The sequence below is a fragment of the Cardiocondyla obscurior genome, linkage group LG08 (assembly GCF_019399895.1).
Source record: "Cardiocondyla obscurior isolate alpha-2009 linkage group LG08, Cobs3.1, whole genome shotgun sequence".
Taxonomy (NCBI): Eukaryota; Metazoa; Arthropoda; class Insecta; order Hymenoptera; family Formicidae; genus Cardiocondyla; species Cardiocondyla obscurior.
The window spans coordinates 3950465-3973696 of record NC_091871.1 but is presented as its reverse complement, the minus strand read 5'-3'; the positions used below and the strand labels follow the sequence as shown (position 1 = coordinate 3973696).

The 23232-nt window shown below is 44.2% G+C and overlaps 1 protein-coding gene across 2 annotated transcripts in view; it reads left to right on the top strand.

Annotated features, from left to right (window-relative positions):
- The window catches only part of LOC139104579 (uncharacterized), a 57325-nt gene that overhangs the window by 23391 nt on the left and 10702 nt on the right, over positions 1-23232 (top strand). The window contains exons 5-15 of one of the 2 annotated variants that reach the window (XM_070660146.1): positions 1382-1505; positions 13540-13659; positions 15272-15441; positions 15708-15901; positions 16148-16240; positions 16909-17039; positions 17615-17804; positions 17885-18082; positions 18295-20325; positions 20432-20532; positions 20619-20821. In XM_070660146.1, the coding sequence (XP_070516247.1) occupies positions 1382-1505; positions 13540-13659; positions 15272-15441; positions 15708-15901; positions 16148-16240; positions 16909-17039; positions 17615-17804; positions 17885-18082; positions 18295-20325; positions 20432-20532; positions 20619-20821 (3555 nt within the window). The remainder of the gene's footprint in view (positions 1-1381; positions 1506-13539; positions 13660-15271; positions 15442-15707; positions 15902-16147; positions 16241-16908; positions 17040-17614; positions 17805-17884; positions 18083-18294; positions 20326-20431; positions 20533-20618; positions 20822-23232) is intronic. The other variant, XM_070660147.1, reaches the window with a different exon arrangement.

Below are 23232 nucleotides of genomic sequence, written 5' to 3'. Positions count from 1 at the left end.
CCAGCAAAGTGACGTAACTTGGCAAGGGAGTATTGCTATTTCAATGTTTTCCTCGCGCGTCGTTGAAATTCGGCCACGGTTTCTTTTTCGCGTGGCGCTCGTAATTCTCGGCGAGCTTCGCGGGACAAACAGATCCGTTCGAGACAGGTCGCCGCCGCGGGATTTGTATCTTGTTTTCGAAAAATACTTTTTCGCCGCTGGATATGGCGCGGTCTCGGTGTTTTCCTCGTTTCCGTCGATACCGTGTTTGCGAGGTTGAAGTTTCCCAACGCTCAAATCATCGTCGGAAGTGCGGGGCGATAAGTCGGTCGGTCGGTCGTTTTTTTTTTTTCCACCTATCCCCGCGAGTATAAGTTATGCCTTCGTCAACTCGTTAAAGACATTTCGCGCGACTGCGATTGCGAAACTTGAGAATAACTTACAAACTAATCGGCGCTTTTTCAACTTTCCCGATCGCGCGTAACAAAGCGACGTATCGTTCCCTCGCGATCCGGGAGGGAAGTTTGTATTTTTTGGAAGGTAAGATTGCGCAAGAACTCGAATTGATACAAGACCTTCTCCGCGCGAGCGTGATTTGTTTGAATTACGGCAGTTACGGAGCTTTTAAGCCGCCACACCATCAATGCTGGAAGCTCTGTTTTATTTTATGATCACGTACCGCGTGAAGCAACAAGAAGAGAGAGGAAAAAAAAAACAAAACCAACATATCGTATTATGTGCTGCAGTTTCACTCGCCGTCTATTGATTTTGATCAAGATTTCCTTAGCTTTACAGCACTCGGTCCAATTTGCGCTCGGTTTTTCACCGCCGCTTACATCGCGAAATAGAAAGGTGAAGTCGAGAGGATTGAATACGCCCTTCCTTCTTCCAGGCGTGTCTTCGTGCCGCTGGCGCATAAACTGCACGTGCACGTCCGTAAGGTACATCATCCCTCGCGATGATGCAATATCGCATCCGCCGCGTAGACTAATTCCGTGCGAAGAATATGGGCTCGACGATTACATAAATTACACGCCGGCGGTTCGTATCTAATAATCGCACCTGCTCTCGGAAGCCGCGTACCGGACGCGGTGGGAATACGCGGCAGGGAGATTGTTGCGAGTGAATTATTTCCCGCGCCGACGGCAATGGTGCCGTTGATGGTACCGTGACTAATGCCCGGTATTAATTAATTCATTATTTTCTGCACGAACGTTGAAGACGCCGCGCGAAATTTTCCGTGATTACGCGGGAGATACGCGGACGTGGTCGTGACCATTTGAACTATCGGTAACGAGAAGCCGTGACCACGCTAATCGCAACGTACGTGACGCTTTACCGGCTTTATCGGCTTGGCGGGGAGAAAAGCTCCGAGGTTAAAGAACGACCTTTATGATTTTAGGAAACCACCGGGCAGTGGGTCAGCCTTGGCCTAGAGCTGGAGCAAAGGGGCAACGAGATCGTCGGCACGAAGAAACCGACTGGCCATTCGCTTCTGATCGACTGCCGGCTGGAGCTGCCGTATGGTAAGTGACGACACTATCCCGCTAGATTACGGTAGATGATGAAAATCGCATGGTTGACGTATGTAATCGTACATATACGAGACGTGGGAATACGTTTGACGTATATCGGTGTCATATCATGTCGGGGGCGAGCCGAGGATCCGACCTGCGACAGTCGCCGGCGCGAAATGTTCATGCAAATTCAGCCGATGTCGTTTGTCAGTTTTCGACACCGCGATCGATCTCGCGCCGTCGCACCTCCGATCCACCGTTCGCCCGTTCGCTCCTAAACCCCCTTCGAACGCCAGCATGACTGCGTTCTGAGTCGCGCCATGATTTTTGTACGCCACGAAACATTCCGCCACGAAAAGCGGCAGTTAACTCTTTACCGCGTGGCATTCACTGAGCGCGATGCGATTGCCGAAAGTGCGCTCGCGCAGCGACGAAAGGAAAGCACAGATCGTCACCCAATTTTATGGCCATTGAGTTCGAAACTCAATTCGAGACGGACTTTGGCGCTCCGTGAAAGAAGTAGAAGCCGAAAGAGTACGGGTTAAAGCCGATAAATGGGTAGGGAGGCGTGAAACGAAATTTTCAACACCTCGCGGATGAAATTTGCCGCGATAATAAGATACGAAAACAGTTTTCGTGTCAGTCAGAACGCAGGGTTGATCCGCGCCGGCAAAGGAGAACATGGAAAAAGAAATGACGTGAAAACATGATCGGCGAGGAGCCGTCGAGTGTCTCCTCGTCGAGCGACAAGGCGAACTTTTAATTGAGAACGTCTGCAAACTTGTCGAATCCGTTTGTTGGCTCAGCGCCCGCACATTCCGACTTCGTGGTTCACGCAGCTACGTGCCCCCCCGCGAATTGTTTTGTTTTTCTGCAACCCTCTGGCACGACGAAAGGTGGCCAAGAAACGGCACGTGGAATCTCGAGGCTACGTAGGGATTTCCGAGTAAATGAAAGGGACGGCGGAGTGACCCTCTCGGCGGCTCAAGTGTTTCTTCCTGCCGTTCGCCGCGAGCGGAATCTAAAATCGTTAGCTCACCTCGGCCGTGTTTCTTAATCTGAGATCTAAGGGAGCGCGTGAGAATTCTCGTGGGGATCACGCGATGAAAACAGAGGTGGAATGAGCTCGATAATCGGCTAACGCGACAAAGTCTCGACACCGCGAGCCTGTTTCGAACTTACGCTTCTCCACTGACGGTCTGCCCTTAATTCGTTGCTCGGCGAGCACTGTCAAGGTCTCGTCGGAGTTTCCCTCTTCCCCTCCGGATATCGATGCAACGCTTGCAATTTGCCGAGCTTTCGACGTGCTCGCGGGGCAGCAACAAGTACAACTTTTTCGGATTCGGCGTACATACATACACGGGTATATCAGATATACGACGGAGCCTTCCATTAATCCCGCTGTTTCCGCGGGACCGCGAGGATCCATGCAATTACCGGGCAGGCCTTTAACCAGGATTGACGTGCTTTCACCTAGTGCCCGGTCGTCGACATGCCCGCACGATCGATACGCTATCAACCTCCCGCGACAAAAAGGTCCGCGAAAAGGGGGCTAATCGTACGTTACGATTCACGCGGGCGCTCACACGTTACCGAATCCGAGCGTGTACGGGCGCACGAAGAGCACTTGACATTTTTAATGCGACTCGCGGCACGATAGCGCGCGCGATAAGTGCAACTTAATCCCTATGCAAATTCTCGGAAATTTATTTCGAGCGGTCGTAACGAGTTTCTCGTAGTAATAATATCGCGATCTAGGATCTAACGTCGTCGTCGTGGCCGCGAGTTACGCGAGCAGCTTTTCGCAAAACCCCGAAGCACCGCCCGGCGAACGCCCCGCGTACGAACGTTCCGCGTTCTATTAAACGTGCAAATTATTTTTCGCCACGCGATGCACGATTCGACCGTGTTGCGAAATACGGGAAAACGAGGCCGTTTGTAATCAACCCACCGCCACCCCTTTTATACATACGTGCTGACGTTTCGCCGCGTACGAATTCGCATACGGCTTCTCTTTTTCTCACACGCCATTTCTTTTTCCGCTTCCCGCATTTTCCTACCGTCGCCGTCGCCGCTTCCAGTTTTCGACCCGCCAACTGCGCGCCGTTTAATGGATTTTCCACCGCGTACATTTCCCGCTCATGTAATACTTTTTGTTATTGACTTTCTTTTCCGCGAGCCCACAAAGAAAGGGAGACGCTTTTTTTTCTATTTTTTATCTCGTCGTGTGGAGCGAGACCGGGAGAAGAGAAAGCAGCTGCTTGAAGAAAAATCAAGACGACTTTCGCAAAGAGAAACGCGCCACGGGAATCGTAATTAAAGTTTATTCGAGAAATAGGTTGCCGTTTATCGAAGTGTGTACGGGTAGTGCTCGGGCAGGAGAGTTTCATACTCGCGGACAACAATTTCATCGACTTTAAAGTGTCGAAAGTTGATAACGAAGTTTCTTCGAATTGCAGATAATTAATCGGTCGCTAATGAAATCAACGTTGTATTTACGTTTCTGCAGAAATGAAGACTTTTTGACGTCACCTTTATTTTTATCTTTATCTAGATTTAAATTTGCATAAATAAGAAGATGAAATAAATTTTGTAGCCCGACTTATTTCTGAGCTCTCGCGGACAGGATATTGTCATATCTATTGCCACAATTTGAGCGAGAGGAAGGCGCAAGAGAAAAATATTGGTTCCGCGCACTGTCAAAACCCTTCGCGTCTGTTCCGTGTGACTTTTCCTATCGACTGATTACTTTACGATACCTCTTTTGAACACGTGTGCTTCAAGTTCTCATTGCTTTTATCTACGAGCTACCTGTTCAATTTGCTGCTGATATTTTATTGGCAACAAATGGTTATTATTAATTTAATTATTAGCAGAGATGTTAAAAGTTCATTTTAAGAAATAAATTTTAATTATAATATAACTTCCGGTGGAAGAAAATACGAGGCGCGCGATTAGTGCACGTACGACTTTTTGCTTTCCTTTTACGCGCGGGAAAAAAGCGATAGATCGCGAGGCATAGGCGTTCTTCACTTTTGGAAATCGCAGTCGCGCGAGGTGTCACGCGCTGAAGAGCGCAAAACGATGGACATGATCGCCACTCGAATCATGCACATCCACAACCCTCCGTCTGATCAGTGTCTGACCAATCAGGAAAACGCGTACAACGAACTGGATGGAAAGCCCTGCTAACGAGCAAAACAGCAATGCAGTTGCGAGCAGCCCGGCCCATGTGTGGCTCAGGTACCCTCGTCAAGAGATTCCGGTCGCGGGATCGTTCTTGATCGCGAGATCTCTACTTCCGCTTTATCGTTTACGGCTTCACCGACCGACCTTGCATCAGAGTACCATGTGATGTAACACTCCGCCGATCGTGGATTCGCGTTTGTCATTCTGCCGCCGTAAAATTTAACGATTCCCTTTTAACGACCTCGCGATCAGAGCAGTTAATTATAATCAACGCGGGAACTAATTTCCTGTGATGGCCGAGATAAGTACGGCCTGGTCAAGGAAAATTTTCAATCCTAAAATTTATTACCCCGCCTGATTGTTCGCGATTATTTTCCTAGCATTAAAAATGCACTCTGCGTGTATAGAAATCCGATTGTTACGTCGCTAAAGATCTTTTTTTTTTGTTGCTGAGAGATGAAAAGCTAACTAAGTCTTGATATTTATTGACACACGTGTCCACGATCCGCGACAAAAAAAAAATAATATCGTTTTATTTGTACGCAATTAGCGTTAAAGGAACCCCTTCCTTGCTCGCCAGTCACTGCACCAGAAACTCCTCGTCCTAAATTTCTCGGCTTATCTTTCTACACGCGTCAGTCTTTGACTCGCGACTCGGCCGGGTAACGAGCATTTGTGATAATTACGCGCGCCGTGAGGGAGCTCGGTTCTCTCGGGGGTGTGAAATAGGACTCGTCCGCGCCGAAAGACTCGTTTACGGCATTCAGTTTTATCTGTGCATATCGCGTCTGCCGGATATCCTTTGTCCGCCGCCAGCCAATGCTCCTCTCGGCTCGTTTCATTAACTTAAGTGCAGCCGCTTTCGAGCTTCGCGTACCCACGTGCGTGTATCGAGCCCGAGGAAGCGGAGGTGTCCACGAAGTGGACGGTAGTCACGCGACTAAAAGTTGTTCCAGTCGTTAACGGTCTTTGATACGATTTTATACCTGATTAGCTGACTTTAATTACAACGTTGCGGCGAGCCGTGTCACTGGAAACCTATTAAGAGCCCTTTGCAAAAGTCGGCCGGCGACGTGCCGCGTCACCGGGAAAACCCAACGCGTGCTTTTACAATAATTCCTCACCGCTCTACGAATAATTTTTTTTTTTTGTGCAACGACACGCCGGTTTATCGTCCGTCGTTTTCGGGCTCGCCGAGATACGCGCGACGCCGTAAAACAAGCACAGCATCACCCTCCCGAATGATCCCTTCTTCACCACTAGATCACTGCGTGTGAATCTGTCATGTGTGAGTTTAGCGAAAAGAGGTAGGATGTTCGATGTTTCTGCTTTCACGTATTCTCTTTGATTGCCCTCGTCCAACGCGCTATTGTCATTCTATTCCACGGGGAAAATGAAAGTATACGGCCACGCTACTATATGCCCCGAAATATATATATATATATATATATTTATATATATATATATATATATATATATATATATATATACACATATATATGTATTTATATATATTTATATATTGTTTTGTTGCTACAAATGAGGTAAAATGTTTTTCGCGCGACGTTTTTTCAATGAATGTCCAAAAGGGTCGATGAGAAGCAATCACCGAACGTTACGTACCTTTAAAACGAGCACTGTGTTTATGAGTGACGCACGTAGTGAAAAATATATTAGCATTAACAGAGGAAGCAGATGGAAAACGATAAATTGCGATCGCTCAACAAGTACGGACGAATGACGATTTTTCGATGAAATTTTCACCGTAACGTTTCTTTCATAAACATTCGCATATTCGATTTAACTCCGAAAATGATTTGTTTGAGTTATTACGCTCTCAAATATTTGTCCATTGAAATGTACTCTCTTATCATTATTTGATCAATTATTTCGCCAACTTCTGTTTCTCTGTTTTACGTCAGTTTAATATCATTTTAATTAGCTTTGTTACTCGCACTGATGATTATTGTGACGGTTAACTGCATTATTTTAGAATACGAGTGCATAACTCGTTTAGAATACGTAGAGCCTGAAGAAAGTTTACGTAACTGTTTAATTACTAAATTGAGAAAGGAAACGAGCTTCAGATATTTGTTAACACGCTCGCGAGAGAAATATTATTGCAAAACACGCCCACAATCATTTTGCCTACGTGAATCACCGTTGCCGCTCGATTTATGCATTTTAAATGTTTCTTGTTCTCACCGACTACCGACTCCTACGTCATTAAGAAAGATAACGAGCCCTGTAACGCAATTACGTGATGCAATAATCGTTGCACCCACGGCGCCTCGCTTTTCAGGCGCCGCATTTTTGCGCATTGCATCCGTTCAATTGGTCGATATTAACGTGAATCGACTGAAGACAAAAGAAACTTTCTCTCTTCAGGTAAAATTTCTTTATCTTTTTTTTTTTTTTTTTTTTTTCGTGATTGCACACACACATGGAATACATACACACGATTTACTCCCCGGAGCACCATCGCACGTGCACGCAGTGGCGCGGCGATAGCACTATAGAGGGAACGATTTCGAATAAGTAAAGATAAGAAAGAGAGAGATTCTATTGTTCAATGTGTAGTTTTTTAAGGTATCGATACGATAAAAGAGAGGGTACCTGCAGATACATTAAGCTATGGCTGCGACACTGTAATTAACAACTGTTTGTAGACACTTCCCCTTTTTTTCCGCTCTGCCTTTCTTTTCTTTCTCTCTCTCTCTCTCTCTCTCTACCTGTCTGTCTTACATAACTATACCTGTATCTTGTAATTAGTTACACGGGAATTGTGTGCTGTGGCATTAATCGTTAACGCTCAGAATCACAAACGAACGACGATGGGGGAGCAATACCGATATTAGTGGTTAGTACACTGTCCGTCGTTACGTACGATTTCATTCGGATGCGAATGACGGGAGCCCCTTTATAGTTCAATCTTATTCAAGCATGAACAAGCATCGTGGAGTGTATACCTATTCTTTTCCTCCGCGATCGTTCTCTCGCACAATGAAGATATTCACGGTGCTCCGAGAAAGAAAGAGAGCGAAACACTTGAAAGAACGTCGAGATAAGTTGTTCGTTTATTCAATTTCTTTCAAAGATTCTTTTCGATGTACCAGAACGACTATGACGTGCACGTATTCAGTGTCATACCGACAATTCTATTTCCTCTTTCTCTCCCCTCCTTTTAAATGCAAATGTGTAAGCAATTACTTTAACTAACGTGCAATATGCGTCTTTATAATTTTTGAAAAAGAATGCACTGATAATGGATGTGTACATTGCTCGAACATTACGTACAAAAAAGTTCTTTTTTCTTTTTTTTTTTCTTTGTCGTTTTTAATACATGCACATAGTTAACGCAGCCAATGTTCTTATTAATGTACTACTTTGTAACGTTCAACGTGCGGAGCGCGTATTGCACGCGGTGCTTGCAATTTTTCTGCCTACGGCGAAACCCGGATATTCAAAATGCCCTCAAATAATGGTATTAATATTTGGACATAGCGAGCAATAAATAAATAAATAGAACATTTTCAACCGTTGCGCATATTGTTCGCTCGATATTAATATGCAGATCTAAAACGCACTAATGAAATATCGAGCCGCATGCTTATTACGGTCGTTTTGTAAAACGTGTCTTCATTCAAATTGAATATCGTGATTAATTCATTTGATTGCTATCTACAAACAAGCAATTTAAAATTGAGCGTTTTCTTTTATCCTATTAAAAAAAAGCGGTATTCAATAGATTTGAATTTATTATTGCTGCTTTTTCGCGATACTAATTTGTTCTCTTGGTTGGCTTATTTCCTACCGCGAGAGTAAACGTCAGGTTATGTGTTATTCGATGCTAAATTATTAAATGTAAAAGTTTAATTTTTACGTAGAAGAAACTAGAGTATATATAAAATATAATAACGCGCACGTAGCGCGCATTCTGTAATATCTGGTTAATTAATAAATATTAAAAAAAAAAAAAAAAGAGAAGTAACGAAGAATGCCACTTCGGCGGAAACAAACTTGTTGTTATGCAGGGCTGGGAATTTTAAAGATAATTAGAAGAAACCACGCACGCGCTATTTTTTAAGAGATCCTAATTACAAATTACGAAAAAAAAAAAATTATGCGACTTACCAATCTGCATGAACTTCAGCGGAGTTGTCGAGTTCTGCCGGTGACTGTAACATAAAATAAAAAATATTAATGTAGACGTGCCAGTATATTAGTTAATAAGATTAATTTTTTGTTTTATTTAATCAAAGATTAAATTAGATAAAAAGATTAATTAAAGATAAAAAAAAAGGTAAAAATTTTTATTTAATATACTTTTTAAAAAAATGTATACTTACTTAAAAGTTGCTCCGCTGATGCAGGATGCCCGTCCCGGGCCTGCTCCTCCTCTCAGTTTGTGTGTCGAGTCATCCTTCCGCGCACTGGACACTCGCGTGAGCCGCGACCGTGAATCTACAATCGCGAGAACAAATTACTAAACACTGTCTTTTGCGCAATTTTATACGACACTCCCGTTTTAATAAAAATCGCATAATAAATTCACTCGACCGATTACTTTTCGATTTTCGCGAAAAAACGACCGACGAACCGGCTGCGGTTCGTTTAATTACTAACGTCGGCGGTAACGGCACTATAATTTCTGTAACAGAAAAAAGATACAAAATAAAAATTAGTGACATGCTGTAAATCAAGTCAGTCTTAAAAAAAAATTCTTTACGCGTTTCTAAATCATTTATCAATTAAATAATTAACAAAAAAGTTTTCTATCATCGAAAGAGCAATATGTTATTAATTTTATGTAAAGCCGAAGTAATTTTTACCTTCAAGTTGCTCCGTCGATGTTTAATGTCTTTCCGAGGCCTTCTCCTTTTTTCAGGATGTCTAGAATTAAAATGCGGTACTTCAGGTTCTTCTCATCTGAAACAGAAACAAGAACAACGATTATTAAATGACGATATTTGTCGGTACGTCCTAACTGCGTGCTCGATCGGCAGCCAGCGCGCTTAAGATTATTACGTGAAAATACCGCGCAATGTTTTTCGTCGCGACCGCTGCTCAATCTTGCCCGCTTCACACCGGCACGTGTCGCACATTGGAATTTATACCGAATATTCTATCCCCTATTACTCGCAATATATTACAGATTTCTAACTGTTTGATACGTAGCTCTGTTAATCGGTCAAGTCTCACTTCGGCAGAGCTTCGTCCGAACGATTAATTTCGAGCATTAAACGACACTTTCGCCGGCTATGTCCGGAAATTTCTGGCCGACAGAAACACTGTTAGCAACAATGAAAGCTCATTTTCGATCGGATCACTCGGAGCTTGGCCCAAAGAGGGTCTACAGCCATCGTTTGACGAGCTAAAATATCCGCCCCGGTGATGTGCGTATGATTTATTCGTAAACGGGAATGGAACTTACTTTAAAAAGACAGGAACTGTTCGCCCGTATTCTTTGTGCAGAGAGAAGGATGGAGAATATGATTCGTGCTCAGATACGTCTCCGTAGATTTAATAATCACTTTACTTCCGGTGCGACCGCGTGCGACCTCCTGACTCCGTGCTCTATAGTCTACCTGTACCGAATGAATAAGGTGGGGGAAGTCACGTAGCTCGAGCTCACCGCTAGCCGCCTACCGCTCGCACCCCCATCACCCACCACCCACCTGCCTCCGCGCTCCCCTTGTACGTCTCACCCTTACGCAGTTTAACGCGTTGTAAAAGAACTTATTTTATTAAAATTAATCGCCATTTTTACGTGGTGGATTCTAAAGTCATTTTAATCGTTTATTTATTTATTTGCAATTTTATTTCCTTACTTAACAAAGCCAAGACTTTAAAAATTATATTTTAGACAGAGAGATAAATCTCTGAAAATCAAACGTTATGTTCCGTGTATCATTCTAAGATCGGAATGCATTGTTACCGTCTTTTGATAGCAATGTGGAGCGCGGTCTTAAATAAAACTCGAGACATTTTAAATACCTGCCGAATGAAGCAAGTCAAGTCACGTCATTTTTTTTTTAATAGAATTATTTATTCTCCGTTACGTGAGGTAGATAAATTACTCGCTTCCGTTCGGCCCGGCCGAGCTTGTGCCAGAAGTACACCGGAAATACGAGATTAGAGATAAAAGCGACGAGGGGTGATGAGTAGAACGAAGACGACTTTCCGGAGATTTAACTCGGCAATAAATCGTCACCTGTGTCGCTCGGTATATAAGACGATCCATTTAGAACGAAATATACACGAGTTCACTCTTGGTGCTAGTTCTCGACAATTCGCTGAGTTCGCTGCTTTAAGCCAGTTAAACCGTATCAAATGCTTAATTATATATTTTCGCGGCACGATTTAATTCCGCGATAATATAGAAAGAGTTAATAATAAATATTGAATATTTTATATTATTTTAATAATTTGAAGAGATTCGCCAAGACTGCAGAAACGCGATGGTAAATACGTTCTTTTATTACACCAAGCTGTGTTACATAATTACATGATAATGTTCGAGACGGTTTCGAGTATATCTCGAGACGTTTTATATTGACGGGAAATCTTTTTAAGTCGTTTTCACCGGAGAGACATCAAACGGTTATTTGAAGTCAGTTGAAGCGATTCTCTCAAGTCGCGGAAGAATCAATAGAATCTGCTTGAGAAGCACGGTAACGTGATATAATTCCTTCAAGCGGCGAGAGAACACGAAGAGGGTGGGAACTACGGTTTCGGTGCTCTATTGTGTGAAATTTATTTCGTTTCTTTGAGAATCTACGGCGGGTACGGTTGCTTCACGTTCCGGAAGGCCGCTCCGCCATAATTGTGCACAGAATCGAAGACAGCCGAGAGAGAGATAAATATATAGCAACGCGAATAACGTCTTAAAATTAACAACGTACGCCGAATACATTTGGCGGATAATATCGGATAATAATAACGTAGAAAACACGCTGATAAAAAGGCAATGTAAGAGCGATAAAACGGGCGTTTTACATCTTAATCAGATTATGCAGTACGTGAACTCGCCTCCAAAAATATTCGGCCGAGATATCGACGTCGGTGTCCCTAATTTAGTCGTCGGGAGGTGAGTGACGTCTGATAGAGAAACGAGGAAAATAACGAGCGGAGTAGAAATAGAGGGAAGCGCTTTCGAAGCGAGGAGGAGAGGCCGCTTTCGCGACGAGCATGACGCGTCGCGTCGCGAAAAGTTTATCAATATACGGCCAGCTGGTGCTCTAACGCCCGTTACCAACCCCCGCGGTTACATTACATTTATTTCACCCGAGGTCCAGCCAGGTTAGCAGCGCGGCGAGAGCGTGTCAAAAGTGCAAAATGCTTTTTCTTCCTTTCTTTCCAATTCTCGTTACGGCACTCAGCTGGATGCGCTTTCTTCCTCTATTTTTTTTTATTTTTTTTTCTTTCCCAACGGAGTCGGCGCGTAAGGCGAAAGAGCCGCCGGCTGCGGTTGCAAGAGCGTATTACGTGGGGTCACGGAAAGGGTGGAGGACAGGCTGTCGGCGTTGAGGTAGGACCGAAACTTGCGCCGGTGGCAGCGGCTGGCGGTTCTCAAAGGAGAACGGACGACACTTGCGAAACGGCCCGGCACACTCCACGCGAGGGCTTGACCCTTTTCTTAATTGAGGGATACGTGAAACACGACGCTGGATATCACGCTCCCCTGCGACGCACATGCGGGAATGTTTAACAGAAATTACACCCCGAAAGAGCAACAAGATACTTTATAACGCATCGACGAAGAACGAGACGCAAAGCGTACGAACGGAGATCGCGATATCGCGCGGCAGTAAAATAAAAATACTTACCCTGTTTGCGCGCGGTGGCTAAAAGTAACGTATGAGATAAATGCCGCGAGAAAGATTTACACGGTTGACCCGATTTTAAGCCGAGATCGATGGCGGTACTTTTATCAAAATGTTTACTGCGTTATAAGCAGCCGATCGAAGTGCGAGTTAAGCAGCGGAAGCGTCCGCAGAGACCGGGTGGAAAGCGCGATAGCGAAACGAGAAACTGATGCACTTAACGCGCGCGTGAAGTAAACGCCCGAGATCGTCCCTTTTCTTTCCACCAGGGAGTACCTTCTAACGTTGTCGGAGTGGCGGAATTGTCTGGGATGGAGTCGCGAAATAGTCCCATAATAAATCGGTTAGAGCTCTCTGGAAGCAGCGAGTCGCGCGCTGTCGTAGTTTGATAAAGTTCGCAAACCCTCCTCGGAGTTTGTTGGTTCAATATGTAATTATGATTGAGCGTAGAAAGAGAAACAGAGAGAGAGAGAGAGAGAGAGAGAGAGAGAGAGAGAGAGAGAGAGAGAGAGAGAGAGAGAGAGAGAGAGAGAGAAGGAGGAACGGGGAAAGGGATAACGCCGAGAGTTGATATTATTTATACAGAGTAATCTAGCAAGGTAGATTGCTCTTTCTGGACCACTTACCGAGATTCGTGTAGTTTTCGAGCAATGTATACACCTGATTACGGCAAACGAACACGTTTCCTATGTTTATCTACTAAACTAAAAAAAAAGAATTCGGTTAATATGTGAAGAACTGCCGTAATGATATTTTATCAAAATGCAAGATTCTTGCGGCTGTTTGATCGCGAGCTCGTTAGATAGATTACTAGTGGAACATTTGTTGTAGACACACGACATAGGCAGCATTCTATCTAGTCATTTTTTATTACTATTATTTAATAATTTATATATATATATATATATATATATATATATATATAAATTAAATCTAAGTAAAGTTAGGATGACAGATTCGTTTGAAGACGTCAGATTGTCGAGATTCGCGATTAACTGTTTCCCCATCGATATCTATCTTTTCGAAAGACCCCGAGAACACGGAAGCGGCCGATCTGCAGAGGAAGCTGGAAATGCTGAACAACATGATGGACCAGGAGGCGCGGGCCGAACAGGCACGAAGGCAGATATTGTACAATATAGGCCACTGTAAGTACCGTCAAGTTAAAGTTTAGATGGCTGATATCTTACTCGAATCGTTCGGCGCGAGCGACACCCCGGGAGTTGCCTTTTATCGAAGCGAATATGAGATTTAATTCGCGGCGAGCTTCGAGTATACCAGACGCGTACATTCCCCCTTCTGGACGTGATTTGCGAACGCGAGAATACCGCATCGATTTTCGCGATGGAGTTTAACCGGGTCGGGGGTAAAAATACCGATTTTGAATTATTTCGACCCCAGCTTTATTCCGCGTGTGTGTGCACCCTCTCACACTCGTCGCCGCGAGTTCGCGGTCGACCCTATGGTGCGCCCTTACTATTTACTCGCGCGGTACCCTCGCATCGAAATTCGCGTTCGTTTACCGCACGGTATTTCGGCTCAATTCCGGAAAGGGAGGTAAATGAAAGGATACGCGACACGCGAAAGGGATCGATCATCGCCCGGATAACGTTGCAATATTTACATCGCGAGCGTTAATTCGCCGCGGCCTACGTCACACGACACTCTCATCCACACGTCGGGGTCATTTGACATACTTGCAGTATTTTTAGAAACCGTGGCTTTCTAGGTCGTTCGCTTGAACGCTACTTCCGAGTAAGTCATAAAACTTTTACGCCCTTGTTCTTCCATGCGAGAAAAATCAATTTGGCTCCGTGTCTGGCCCCTATTTTGCAATCGGCGATTGCACGCCGCGCGCCTTACCCACGGCGAGTATGTAGCGTGCCACCCTCGAAGAAACAGGCATACGAGACGCCATTTCATATGTGTTATCGTCTATCGACGTGTCGGTAACTTACCACCCCTTGTTACACCCCCTCTAGCAACCCCTAGCCCGTGTAAACAGCTATGAAAAGGCATGCAAGCAAACTAGCTCTCTCTTTGTACTGAACGAATCATTGATGTCTGGCCGTGATCTTTACGTTCTGTGTTTCATCATACCCCACGTACGGTAATTTATATTTCCCACCGATCCCAATTTCCGGAAGATAAAAGGAAAACATACACGAGAGATTAAAAAAAAAAAGAAAAAAGGAAAAAATCGAGACGGTGCCTACATAACGATCAATTTGTCGCATGGCTGTTGACTATACTTATCTTGCTTCCTGCTATTGCACCACTTCAGTTCCCGGATTCTACCAATATCGACCAATTCTGCCCGCGGGAAGTTGCGAAACTGTCACGACGAAGTTGGAATTGGCTTCACGTTTTATTCAGGGAAACGTACCGCGCGAACCGCCGACTCGCTATTCTGATGCGAACGAAAATTTTGCGTGAAGTAGCATTATCGATTTACGTTCTAGTAAAGCAGGCCTTAAAAAAAAAAGAAAATAAAATTTAGCGGATAGTTGCAAAAAAAAAATTGTATTTTTGCCTGCGCAAAGTGTAATTTTTCTTTTTTTTTCTATTCGTTTTAATTTTATACGTTTGATTTCTCTGCCATTCTTAGTAGGAGAGTAAAATCATTTCCGACGTCGCAGAAGCGAGGCGGCGTCCCGATGTTCCCAATGCAAAAGTTGTCAGAGCACTATCGGGCGCCGTTAAAGACTCTCACTTCGATTATACCTCGCGGAACGCTACACATTCTAATCTATTTTTCAGCGGGATACTCGGAGGACTCTGACTACACGTCGGATTTGAATTATCCAGTAGGCGGGCAGGGCGCGAACAGCTCGGCCTCGCAGTTTCGTACGGCGGCTAACCAATTGGCTACACCTCAAAGATCTCTCGAGACATCGAGAGAAAACAGCTACGAGAGAGACGATCATCAGGTATTGATCGACGACAGTAAAGCTTTTCACGGTTAAATCGCGTGAATGAAAGAAATATTTTGTATTAAGAAGAAAAAAAGAATTTAAAAAAAAGAATAACTCACTGTTAAATAACTATATCTTTAACGTAAAGTCTAACAGTTGAAATTATTTAATTCCAAGATTACACGGCCTGTTATTCGATCGATTAAATTTTTTAATTCGCCCGCCGTGCTGTCGTCATTTTAATTACGCGGTAATAAATTAAGAGAGTAACGTGGGATCAGATTCCAGTCACCGTCGGAGGGAGGCTGGCACCTGGTAATTACGGAAGTTACGGGGGTTCGGGCCACAGTCCAAGGTACGACGAGCCGTATCCGGAGGATGGACTGTCGCAGCGGTACCTGCAAACTCAGCATCCCTCAGAGTCTTCCGAGCCGCTCTTCTACAATAGCAGACCGAAGCACTACAAGGAATACAGGTACTGCGCACCGGAAGATCGTGAAAATAAGTCGTTACACGACAGTAAGATAGTAAAGCAACGATAAACACATTAGCGATTTCCGAGTAATGGTCTATAACGTTATTTTATGCGAAAAAAATGCAAGCAAATATCTAGAACGTTGGTTATTCTCGAATTATATCCTCGTAGACCTTATTGTTAATTCCATAGAAATTAATGTGAGGGAGAAAAAATTCGCTTATACTATTTTCTTGCCTGATTCAGACGACGGAAGCACACATGGGATTACGACGACAGGTACGGTGCGAGCGCGGCCGCGACTTTTCGTGAGAATTTTCAGCGAGCCTTTATCAGCACGTAATTCACTCACACATACGCGACTATCAGCCTCATCCATCACGTATTCTTATCGTGCATATCACGATTGGCACCGCGTCGTGCATCACCGTCACGTTGGCTTGCGATTGCAATGCACTCAATTAATCGTATGCAATTGCAAGCACATCGGTCGTAACGTGATTACCGGTCGGACGAGCCGTACTTTAATTAAGCCACTATCGTGCTCGTTTTGCCTCAATAATTAATTAAATTAAAAAATTAAAATAAAATTTTTTTAACAAATTTTTTTAAATAAATTTTTTTTATTAATAAATTTGAAAAAAAACTTTAATAAAAAAAAATATATAAAAATCTAAGAGACTCATGACTTTTAATCAATAGCATATATTCGAGGCTTTAATTTTCGTTGCACGTGGCTTTACCTTTACGGCTCAAAAGTATCTCGCGAATTTCAACGCGCAATACACATGTCGAGGGTGTTTAATTCAAGTCGCTGTTGTTAATTCGCAAACTCGAGCGGCGCATTAACACCAATTCACAGGCATTTGCATGGTACAATTAGCAATTGCAGCTAATCATTCAGGAAGAGCGACAAACAGTCCCTAATCACATGTCATCTCATGCTCGGTTTGATCCCCTCGTTTCGACGATACCGAGGAGTTCTGATCGTTGTCTCATGCTTTCAGCCAAGACGGCTGGTACAGCGAGGGCACATACGATTATCAAGGCACGAGGATCGACGATACGAGAATTTATAGCGATAACGAATATTACTCGAACAATACGACGTCCACCTCAAGGAGACCGAAAGGAAAAGGTACCAAGTTTCTCTAATTAAACGCGTCGGTTTTTTAATAAAATCTTTCTCATTTGTTTTTATGCCTTTCATCCGCCTTTTATTTATAATTTATACGCGAGATCCTGCGGCCTACGCTCAGGACCCGCAAGATCAATGCAAATCAGCTTTCAGCTCGGTTCACCCTGCTTTTCCTTTCTTTTTAAATTCTAAAAATTATAACGGGACAGAAAGCAAAATTAAACCGAGATTAAAATTAATTCGCATTCGCAAATTCGCGGTCTTTCTAATTCGCCAATCGGCGATTAGCTTGCAATACTGCCAATGGCATTTCTGGCGACCATGCTGCGGAAACGCCGTTGGTAGTGCTGATAGTTGATACAGATGACGTATGACATTTAATTATCGTGCAGTTCTCGATCATTTCGATTTTGATTGAGGTAAGTCTCATTTTCAGTTGCAAAGCTATTAATATAGCGTGTCTAATCAATTTTTAATTGAGCTCATTATCCCGCCGTCAATTTTATCGAACGTTAGCCGACGATTGTTAGAAACGAGGACGGTGTATGTGACATTTTTCTTGCCTATTTTCCAAGCGATTCCGTACAGAAGACCGTCTCTGGAGAGACAGATGACCCTGTACGACGATCACTCGTATTACGCTGATGGATATGCTAGCGACGGCAGAGTGGGTAAAATGAGTGCCACGTATCCGGAATGCGAAACGGATATTAGATATAACGAATACTATGATACCATCACGGGATACGCCTATCAGGATGAAAGGTAAGCCGGCACGGGGCCAATAAAACTAATAAAGTCATTAGAGAGAAAACTGAAACGTTCGTTCCTCTTTCTCTCCGCAGGTATGGCCAAGATGACGAGGACAGGCAGTGGGACAGCGGAGGGAAGCGGTTCTTAGTAACAAGCACGTACTACGAGAACAAACGGAACCGAAAGACACTTCCTCAGAGACCGGCTTCTAGCATTGGTATACATCGGCCGGACTACAGACCCACCGTTACCAGACAGCGTAGCTATGAATCGGAAGAGCTCGACTACAAGTACGTCATGTTTTATTACAGTTTTTATTTTTTTTCTAGTTACTGTAATATTTAAATTTAAAATATAATTACTTTTTAATATACTTTATTTTTTATTATATGTATTATTATATTATTATATGTATATATGTTGAGACGTGCGAAAAGTAGTTGGTTAAAAAGCGCATGAATTAAAATATAAAAATATATAACTTGTAATATTATTTTTAAAGCGGATATAATACTCGTCGTCGGAAGATCTTGCAACCGCAGCAACGTCCGATGTCGCGGCAGGAGGGTGGCACCGGTAAAAAACTACCTCCAACTCCGACCAAACCGAGCAACGTGGTGATCAACCGTAAGCTCGCTTCGCTGCCCGCTACGCCGAGCAGACAACTGCCAAAGACCAGAACGCCCTCCGAGGAGAGCTACTACAAATCTGACTATAACGAGGACTATAATTACGCTTACCGTAGTCAGGACAATCTGCCGCAAGACACGTATACGGAGAACATTTACAGCCAACAGCAGAGCGGCCAGACGGACTCCGTTAACAAGACTCTGTATCCCGAAATAAATCAAGATAATCAATACGGCTACGGGACGCAGGTCGATGGCCAATACAGCCAGCCGTATCCAGAGCAGCATATACAGAATAGTTATGATCAGACAACGTACCCGCAACAAAATTCATATAAAGACGAATATCAGGAACCTTACGCGCAGCAGAATACTCAGGCGTATCAAGGAACGTACCTGAACACGACGTATCCGATTGCCAGCCAAGCAAATGATCAACAATACACGAATCAAGCGAAGAGTGAGTACGACAAGCCCGACGGCATGATAATCGAAGACAATTATCACGAAATGGGCTTTAATCAGAATAACGGTCAGTATCAACAACAGCCGGAGTATAAGCAACAAGATGTTTATCAGGAGCAATACGACGATTACGGTGTTACCGCCGTACCGACGAGTGGTTACGATCAAAATAATGTCGCGAATACGTATAGTCAGTATCAGCCAGAGCAGTATGATTCTCAATACAATATTAATACGTCGACCGATTATTCGAAAACTTATCAAGAGACGTATAATCAAGTGCCTGTTACGTCGCAGGATAATTATCAAGAATCTTATACCAAGCAGCCACAAGAAAATTTCGTAGACTATCAAACTCCGTATAGTAAGCAGAACGACGTGCCTACGACATATAAGAACAATTATCAGGAAACTTATAACGATTATCAAGAGTCGTACGATGAATATCCAGACTCGTATCAAGGATCTTTCGAAGATCAACGTTATAAAGAAGGCTCGACGACGACGACGGACAGAAGACAGAGCGAAGTGCCTGAGCTATCCGTGACCACGCCACGAGGTCAGACGAGAACGAATGGTTATCCGTCGAACGAGTCGGACTATCTTTATCAGTCTCAAGAGAACGAAGATGCAGTGAGCAGTTCAAGAAGAAAGAAGCTCAGCAACAAGCGCGAGGCCAGCCCGCTTCTTCAGCAAAATACGGACTCGCTCGAATCGAGAGATGACGAGCTGAAAGATTCGTTTGAAACGGCCGTGAGCTCTGTCGGCAGCGGTCAACAAAAGAAGGCGTTCAGCGAGTACTCGACAGCAGGTGAATCGAGTCCTGCAACCACCACTATGGTGGAATCTCCTCAGAACGTTGCTCAGTCACAAACGACGACGATGGCCAATCACGTAACGGGCAATCACGTAACCACTACCGCGATAGTCCACAACAGTACAAATCTCGTGAACGGAAAACGACCATTGGCCAGAACGGATTCCTATCAAGAGGACGTTATTGAGGACGAAGATTACCCGGAAATCATTCCTAAAGAGCCTCAACGAAAAGATTCGCAGCTGTCGCATCAAAGTCAGCATTCTCAATCCACGCTCTCACAGAAACCGAAACTCACGAGAGGGGACTCTTACATTTCGGATAATTATACCGAGGACTCTTATAGCCGTAGAGGATCGTACGCTCAACTGCCTAGAAAGGACTCTTTTTCGTCGACCACTGAAGGATTTAAACCGCCTCTCACCAGAACCGATTCGTATCAGCAGAGGGAAATGCGAGGTAGCAATTACGGGCATAACTATATCGCGCCGCAACCTATTTCAAGAGCGGAAAGCTATCAACGTGGTCACTTCAAGGATCAGGAGTCAATAGACCAAAGCGATATCGTTTTGAGCAACACGGTGAACGGTGACTATCAGATGCGGGACGAGACTCTTGAGAGGTATAAAAATTAAATTTTCTAATAATAAATTATAATTAATACTTTAAAGTAATTTCTTTTTATATATTAATTCGGATGATAAATACGTTTATTATTTTTGCCAAAGGTACGAACGAGGTGAGGAAGCCTTGCTTCGTAACTCTCGAGAGGACTCACTTGACCAATACAAAGGAACTCCGCCTATGTCACATATTGAAAGCCCGCGCGGTAAGATTTTATTAATTATATTAACTAAATAAAAGATGTAATATTATTTAACGTGTTAATTAATTAATCGGCTGACTCAATTTCAGGGAGTATAATAAAGCAGGCGTCGTTGGATGAAAGCGTACAGATGGATACTCCGCCGAGGAGTCCGCCGGAGCCGCCGCCCGACGAGGAACTTCTCGGCATGGTCGGAGTTACGCCGGTGCCCACGCAATTGAAAGAACGTCCAGAAATGACGGCGAGGCAACGGTGGCATTGGGCGTACAATCAGATCATCATGCAGCTGAATGTACGTAGCATTCAGATTTCACGAATTTGCAAATACGATTTTTATATGAAGATGACAGAATACGGAAAAATGGCGATAACTACCGAGCGTGTCCTCGATTATTTTCTTTGTTTTCGGCCATTAAACCGATCGCATTGGCATTCATTAAAATGACGGTCAACGACCACAAGTACGGCCTTTAGAAAAATGCGACGATGCCGGCGTCGTCTGTCACCCGCATTTGTTGTAGCCTTCGAAACAAGCCACAGTAACCTTGTCAATCATTACCTTCATGTAACATTGATTTGTCGTACGTGTAAATGAGCTACCCGGTTCTTTGTCGCTTGTTAACATGCTAATTGCTTAAGGACGGAAGGTCGGTGGCAGTACGTTGATCTCACCGTCGTATGCGTTAACGAGGCTGCGAGATAGGGACCCGGCAATCCCACCTACACTCGTATTATTTGCATAAACTACTTTCGTCCATATTTAGCGATCGCTGATGTTTCAATGTGTCATTATGATTGATGGAGCGCTGGCGACGTTATCATTAATGCAGAAGCAGGCGGAGTTTCGCTCTCTATCGATTGGCAGAAAATGCTTTTGCCTGTGACTGAAAAACAACACTCGACTCGGTGTACATGCAACGGTATATATACCGGTATATGCGACTTATGTATCAGCTGAAAAACCATTGATCAAATATCTCGCAAATGGCGAGCAGATAAAGGAAGCGCGACACGTGATGTTACTTTCCTGAGAAGGATGCGTCAAAACTGTTAAATAATCGGACACTCGCGTGACGCGCCGATAGCACCGCCTCACTGAAATGTTCATTTCAATCGCCCATCCGTGCTTATCGTGCTTAAAAACCCGAAACGATAAACGTAATGGTCACGGGATACGTGCATTACGACGGCCCCCCGTTACCTTTCTCACTTCGGAAACATATTTTTTCCCCCTTTAATTGCGCCGATATTCCGTATCGCGCTAATCGATGACCGTTAAGCGTTATTACCGGCATAAGCTGCGTATTGATTTAGGTGCGAGGCAAATGTTCAACGACGTAAAGTATCGTAATCGAATTATTGACGCTCGTTATCGCCTCGGCGCCGCCGCCTTAAATGTGTGCCACTCGTTGCGAGATCGTCCGGCGCCGGATTAACGTCTGGCTTACACGGAACTTCCATTAACGCAGTCTTGTCGAGTTGAACGAAAGTGCTAGAGTACGCACCTGCCGCACCGCTGGGAACCGCAACAGTCGATATATCGTATATGCCCGAGAAACTTTGGCTCCGCCGCTGGAAAATGTAAATTTGCGCGAAGCCGTGGGTGGGCCGAAACAGGCAGTTGCCGAAGCAATTGTTTGCTTTCTAACTTAGAAACCAGTCTACCAGGAAAGCCTCTTGGCATTATAATTGCCTCAGTCTGTTCAGTTAACCAATTTTTTGAAAAAAAAGAAGAACCGCGTTTTGTAATCGTAAGGAAATTACATGAAAAATCCAGGTCTCTTTTTCTCTCTCCGTTTTTTTTTTTTCTTTAAAAATAAAAAGCATAAAATACGAAACTGCATAATTACGGTATTGTTTGAGTATTATTTAATTAAACGAACGATTGCCACAAGTGCAGGTTGTCCGCGCGCGAGAGAACAATAGCTGAATTTGCTATTACTTTTACGGGGCTCAATTATCGTCCTTGCGTGGCCTCGAGCATTCGTTCACCACCCCGCGCTTCCTGCCGGAAGAACTATCCTCAGCGGAATAATCGTCCTACGGGAAACAATTTGCGATTGATTCGCCTAAAGGTTCAACTCAACATGGCTCCAGAGAGCGCGGGATTTCGCGGTGCGCGATGCAAATCATCCATTTCGAGCCGGCGCGAGGGTATTATCGTCACGATAAGAAACCGCGAAAAGCCCGCCGCGCTGTGCATCCTCACCGGGATTATTTCCCGAGCGCATCTCCGTTTTTCTGTCTCTCGTTCGTGTCCCGCGAGAGGAAAAATGATGGGGATCGCATTAGAACGGATATTTCAACGGCGGTAGGAATTTCCTCCGCTGTTTGGGCTAAAGCGATTTATAAGAGTTGAAAGGTCAGCCACCCGAGTGAACCTTCTTCCTCTCCCCCCTTTTTGTTTCTTACTGATAAAATAGCTTTTACGTGTAGACACGTTCCCGTACTCGATCGTCCCTGCCGGTAGTCACCATCGCTACGCACGCCGGCGGATTTCTCCGTCACGTTGCCGCCGCGGATTTTTTTTTATTATTTACGCAAAGATGTAGATTTCCGAGCGCGCTCACTTTGCATTTTATTCGGATTCCTTCGCGCCGCATGCATTTTGCATTCCACCGCCGAACGCCGCCTTGATAAAGCCTCATCTCACTTCCGCTCACCACGCACAATTTCCTCGCGGCTCGCGCCGCATTGTCCGCG